Source organism: Buceros rhinoceros, unplaced genomic scaffold, assembly GCF_000710305.1.
Source record: "Buceros rhinoceros silvestris isolate BGI_N320 unplaced genomic scaffold, ASM71030v1 scaffold3417, whole genome shotgun sequence".
In the NCBI taxonomy this organism is placed as follows: domain Eukaryota; kingdom Metazoa; phylum Chordata; class Aves; order Bucerotiformes; family Bucerotidae; genus Buceros; species Buceros rhinoceros.
Window position 1 is genome coordinate 27,670 of NW_010423811.1, and position 5,843 is coordinate 33,512.

At 41.0% G+C, this 5,843-nt stretch overlaps 1 protein-coding gene across 1 annotated transcript in view; it reads left to right on the top strand.

Moving 5' to 3' along the window:
* The window catches only part of MAPRE2 (microtubule-associated protein, RP/EB family, member 2), a 36,330-nt gene that overhangs the window by 8,682 nt on the left and 21,805 nt on the right, over positions 1–5,843 (top strand). Inside the window, exons 2-3 of the mRNA XM_010140541.1 lie at positions 3,597–3,742; positions 5,711–5,842. Of these exons, the coding sequence (XP_010138843.1) occupies positions 3,597–3,742; positions 5,711–5,842 (278 nt within the window). The remainder of the gene's footprint in view (positions 1–3,596; positions 3,743–5,710; position 5,843) is intronic.

Below are 5,843 nucleotides of genomic sequence, written 5' to 3' on the forward strand. Positions count from 1 at the left end.
GGGAAAGAGAAGTATAGGACAAAAGGTAGCATGAGTTCAGCGTTGTTTACTGCAAGGGGAACTAGTGAAAGATTGTCTACAACTCTGAAAATGCTGTAACAATACTCTGACAGATTTGGAAGAAATTTTCAGCTTTCTGCATGTGACAAAACTCTTTAATCATAATAGCTTTAAACAACCACCTTTTCAATTTTTGGTTTGATCTTTTGCACCTTAATTCTGCCCCAGCATACCTTCTCCTCCCCTGGCAGCTGCCTGCCCAGCTCCATGGGCCCCAGTGCTCTCGTTGGTGTCGCTGCCCTGAGCCTGGTGTGGGAAGTCCTGCCAGCACCTGCGAACGCTGCGATGCTGCTGGGCTCTTTCGCTCACTAACGGAGCCCACAGCAGCTGCTGGGGCTGTCGTCAGCACAAACCGTGTTTGCAGCTTGGTTTTGGAGTCTGGCCTGTGAATAGCTGCTGTAACTAATGGCCGCGTCAATATTCTAGATCAAAACACAAAAGGACTTTTAGCCAGGGATTCTAAATGGCTTGTTAGCCAGTAGAGGGTAAGAGGTTTTCAACACTGATCCCTCCTCTGCTGTGCTACTAGCTGTAGTTTTCATCTTTCATTGGAGTAGATTTCAAATTATTTCTGTGTGTGTGTGTACGTGCGCGTTTATGCATATGAAAGTTTTTTGGTCATAGAGACAGATTTATTGTGAGAGCCATTCTGGACAGTAGTATGTTTTCAGCTCCTCTGTGCAGATTCGTTAAGATTTTGGTTGGGTGGTTTTCTTATTATTATCATTCAGGGGTTTGGTTGCTTTTTTTTCCAGAAAATGTAGGAGAGCTTTTAAGTCTTGAATGAAATATAGTGGCATAAAAATCCTTTTGTTCATGTAAATTATGCAAAAGGTATGTTACAAGCTGCGATATTATCTCTGCTGCCATTTTCTTTATATTCTGTTAAAAATATTCCTTTCCTGCAACACACCTGCACTGGAAGCATCAGCTGTAAATTGAATAGGTCTAAAGCACTGTCCAGTACGCACAGGATCACATCTGTCTGCTGTGGGTGCAAGGCAGAGGCATCACAGTCCTGCACCACTGAAGCAGGGCTGCTCTTTCCGCTGCCTCCAGGAAATCTCAGCTGTGGGCAGCGGAGAAAGTAGTGTCCCCGTTCTGCTGCGCTGACGTTTAACATCCAGATGCAGTGCGACACTTACAAGCTATAGGGGCTAAAATCTTAAGTTATAAATAAATACCTGTATGATATTAAATATGTACCTAACCTCCGTGTCCAAAATCGGGTAGTCCCAGTTGACTGTCCTGGTACTTTGATTTTTTCCTGTTGCTGTGGTAGGCAGGTCTCTGCCTTTTGGGAGCCAGGAAGAGTTTCTTCTCATTGTAGCTCAGTGTTTAGTCCATGTTTGTATGCTGCCTGTACACTTCAGGAAAGAGCGTTTGGATCAGTTGTGTTTGCCACTGTAATAAAATCCTCCTGTTAGGGAAACAGCCCGGCAGCCAGCTTCAGTGTGGTATCCGAGACCAGGTTCCTGCTGTCCTGTGGACGTAGTCCAGCGTGTCCTGCCCGCGGGTGCTGCGCAGACCCAGGACCACCTCCTGGCTGGCAAACGCTCAGAAACAGCTGCCAGCGCCATGGGAAGGAAACAGGGAAATACCGTAACAAGAGTCTTAAACCGAGTAAGACTCTGTCTAAAGGCGTGCAGAAGGAATTTGCATTAGCAGCAGCAGGGGAAAATCTCATGTGAACACTTTGGGTTTCTAGTTTTCTAAAAGGATCTAGATGAAAGGTTGCGCAGTGCATTTTCAGGGCCTCCAGGCAATTACTTAGATACCAGAGTAAAGCTTATAATTGGGGTATGAGGAGGATGAAAGGACAGAGTTAGGAACAAATTCAATTTATAACATGAAATGATTGCGTAATAATCCTTTTGCATTAAATTAAATAGTAATAAATGTAGTCAAGCCATGCATTATCTGTATATCCATGCTTTTAATTGTAATGTCATTTTTCTGTTGCCTCATATACCAGTTCTCTTGCTAAGGATAAGTTTTGAATGACTAATTTTGTTTGTATAGTTTTCTGTAAGAAGATGGAAATTTGTCATCTGATGTTTGTAACTTGCCAGAAGGCTCCTTTTCCTTTAGGGAATATTTTACTTTGATTCCTAATCATATCAAAACCATTGCAAACAGCTAAGCACAAGGTGTTCTTGAGAAATCAGATTTTTTTTTTAATAACAACTTCTCCCCTCAAAGCTAAGCAATGTGAAGAGAATATTTCTTAAAGTAGTGGTGTTCAGCTGTGAAGCTTGATCTTGGTTTTGCTAGCAAAACTCCTCTATCAGTATTTTGGGAACCGTTTTGGACTCTGCTTTTATACTCTGCTTTGCTTTGGGGGAATTTATGAGCTCTGTAAGCCTTAATACGATGCTTGAGTGGATACAGAGAATGAGAACTACCTCATGCATAATGTTAGTCCCGTCAAAACGCATGCGTACCCATGGATAAAAGTGTCTTTAAGTTATTGTTGCCTCTCCTGTAAAACTGGGCAAGCCAGGTGTCCGTCTTGTTAATTTAGTTTCTATGAGCCCTCGGCAGAAGTATTTTTCGATAAAAATCATTGTCGTTGATACTGGGCTGAACCGTTAGGTGAGATCTGGACAGTTGTTTGTCAAAACCAATCTGTTCCAAATACACAACAGTCTTTTTTGCGGAGAACTGTACAGCTCCAGAAATGGACTTCACTGAGTCTTTGCTGAGTACAAAGCATTTTGTAGAAGACTCTCTTCTGTTAGCAGTACCCAGTTCACTGTTTAGAAATTCTCCCGTGGAGTTGCTGCTGTGCATGGGATTAGTTATGCGCACACAGGGGCACATACACTTCTGCCTACTACTACCTAAGTTCAGATAGTCCTTGAAAGTTGAACTTAGGAATCTTATTGTTTTGAGTGAGAACTAAAGCTGGCGGCCCAGCTTCTGACATCTCTGGGTGGATTACGCTAAAGTCGGCTTCTTTAAATGCTTTTCTCAGGAGATAAAAATCAGTGGGAACTGTCTAGTATGTTTTAACAAGCTGGAGCTTTACAATTTATTTTTTTTAAATCACGGTTTGATGTAATCTTTAATGATTGCCTTGAACTTGATTGGCATTTGGCTACAAGTGCCAGAAGAAAGACGATCTTGGCTTGGTTGAATTCAGGGGGCTGTGAGAATTGAGGGAGCTTAAGAGATTTCCACTTTGACTGTGATCTTCTCACTGTATGGGCAGTCCCACTGTGTATAGGGACTCCAAGAACATCCGTTTTAAACAGAAGAAGGATTTACTTTGCATTAGTCATGGTGGTTCTTCAGATGCTACACAACAGTGCATCATGCACCCATGTTGAATGGAAAAAACCCGCATTAATATCTCACACCGCTCAACGTACAGTAGACAAGTAGGTCTTGGGCGCGTAGTGTTAGGCTGAATTACAGCAGGGACACGTTCGGCACGGTTGCTTTCTGCTCATACTTTCTGCTAATGATGTTAAACGCTGTTTGGTCTTAGCTGGGTGCATCTGGATTAACATCAACGCGTTCTCTTGTTATAGGAGCAGCTTATTGCCAGTTCATGGACATGTTGTTCCCAGGGTGCATTAGCTTGAAGAAAGTAAAGTTTCAAGCAAAGCTGGAGCATGAATACATTCACAACTTCAAACTTCTGCAGGCATCGTTTAAAAGAATGAATGTGGATAAGGTAGGCACTCTGTGTTTGTATTTCAGTCACTACAGGTGTCAAAAGTTGTACTAACTGGGTAAAATCAATAAATAGGTGAAACAGACTCCACAGTAGTTCAAGTCCACTTTTTCAACCTCAGACTGAGACCTGGAGTTACAAGTTGCACATGAAGGTGTTCTTCTTGACCTTTCAGCATCTGAAAAGGGTATTTGGGCATAAAAGAAGAAATTTGGCATGCTCCATTTAGGTGCAAACTGAAAATTGAGTCAATGTATCCACTGAGAAATTGTGCAACCTAACTGGTTATATTTTAATATCAGAGACCCTTTTGATAAAGTACCATGTGTTGGAAATTCCTTACCATCAGTCACCTTTAATTTTAGATACAGTGAAACTACTGATGACCTGACTTTCCAACAAAGTATCTTGGGAATATGCGGTTCTTACAAGTATTGCATGTTTCTTGTCCAAAACAGGGTTTAAGGAATTTAAATTATGCAAGTGCTGGAGTAATTTACCCAGTGATTTAATAGGTTGGATACCACATGTGATCTGGTAGGATTGAAAATGGAAGTCTCTTAGAAAATGGCTTGTTCAACCATAAGGTATTGGTTTATGCTTGAATGTGAGAGTTTGATGGACTCATGAATATGAATTTCTGTGTTGACAGGAATTAATAATGAAAACTGTCATACTTTCAGTTTTTCACAGATGCACTATCTTGATACCATTTGAAGGTTCTGCTCTGGCTTTTAGTGTTGCCTAATTCTGAAATTTAAGTGATATTAAAAGAGAGTCCCATAAGACTTTTATAAAGCACTGGAAGACCCTCATTGTTTCCTGAAACGTTGTGGTGGCTTCTATTTACAGTGTGATTTCCTAGTGAAACATTGGAAAAACAGAGTTAATTTTTCTCTAGGGAGCAAACTTACTCTACCTGCTCAATGTGGAGTTAAGATACAAATGGAACAGCCTGAAAGGACTTGCAAAATGCTGCATTAACACTTGCAGGGGTGTCATAGATTTACAAGTACAGTTGGCTTAACCTTGAAGAAGAAATGCAGATTGCCATGGTTTTAGGTACCCTTTTTCCAGTGTAAATCGCATGCATTCAGGAGGCATTAAGACCATATGACGTGGCTCTTTAATCAGCTGCGTGAATTAAACAAGGCAGGACAACCCTCCTTCTGCAGCTGTAGACCCTGTCTGCCCTCAGTGCCTGGGAAGCTGATACTGATGTCTGGGAAGTGATACTGGCCCAAGACACCTTTTGGACATTTCATTTCTGCAGAAAAATTTGCAGGATATAGATTTGGAGACATCTTTATGGTCTTTCTTTTGTTCTGCTAAAATTTTATAGGCATTTAGGACAACCTCTGCATGTCCAGAATCTGTTCTATGTATAACTATATATGGAATGGAAAAAAATTACAAGGTTAAAACCTCAGGGTTAGTTCGTATGATGAACACGTACTATCAAAATGTAGGTTGGTTTGAACTTCAGCACATCTTGGAAAAGCTCCTGGGTTTTTTTTGTAGTTCAGTCAGTAGGGCAGAGAGCAAGAAACTCCTGTTTGGACCTTTGGAAGACTTGTTCATTTTTAGTATGCCCAACTGTAGCCTGTCCATAAAAAAACAGAAATCCCTGGTTAGCTGAATACAGTATTACTCCCAGAACAGCTTCATTCATGGTGGCTGCCACTGCAGTAAGAAAGGAGTAACTCTGTGCAGGAGCAGTTAAAAAGGCTGACGTATACCCCCTGCAGAGCCACTTCAAAGGCTGGGTCTTGTTTTTATTTTGGTTTTATTTCTTAAGAGGACTTGCAAATCCACCATAATTCCCATTCTTCTAGGAAGAAAATGATGGCAGAGGAATATATGCTGATATAGTTAGATTTTTTTCAAATAAGTGTGTATATGATTTTTTTTTTTTTTAATTTAAAAATGGCAGTGATATATTTTTGGAACCTTTATTCCACCTTTCAGGTAATTCCCGTGGAAAAACTGGTTAAAGGGCGCTTCCAAGACAACTTAGATTTCATTCAATGGTTTAAGAAGTTCTTTGATGCTAACTATGATGGGAAGGAGTATGATCCTGTGGAAGCTCGACAAGGCCAAG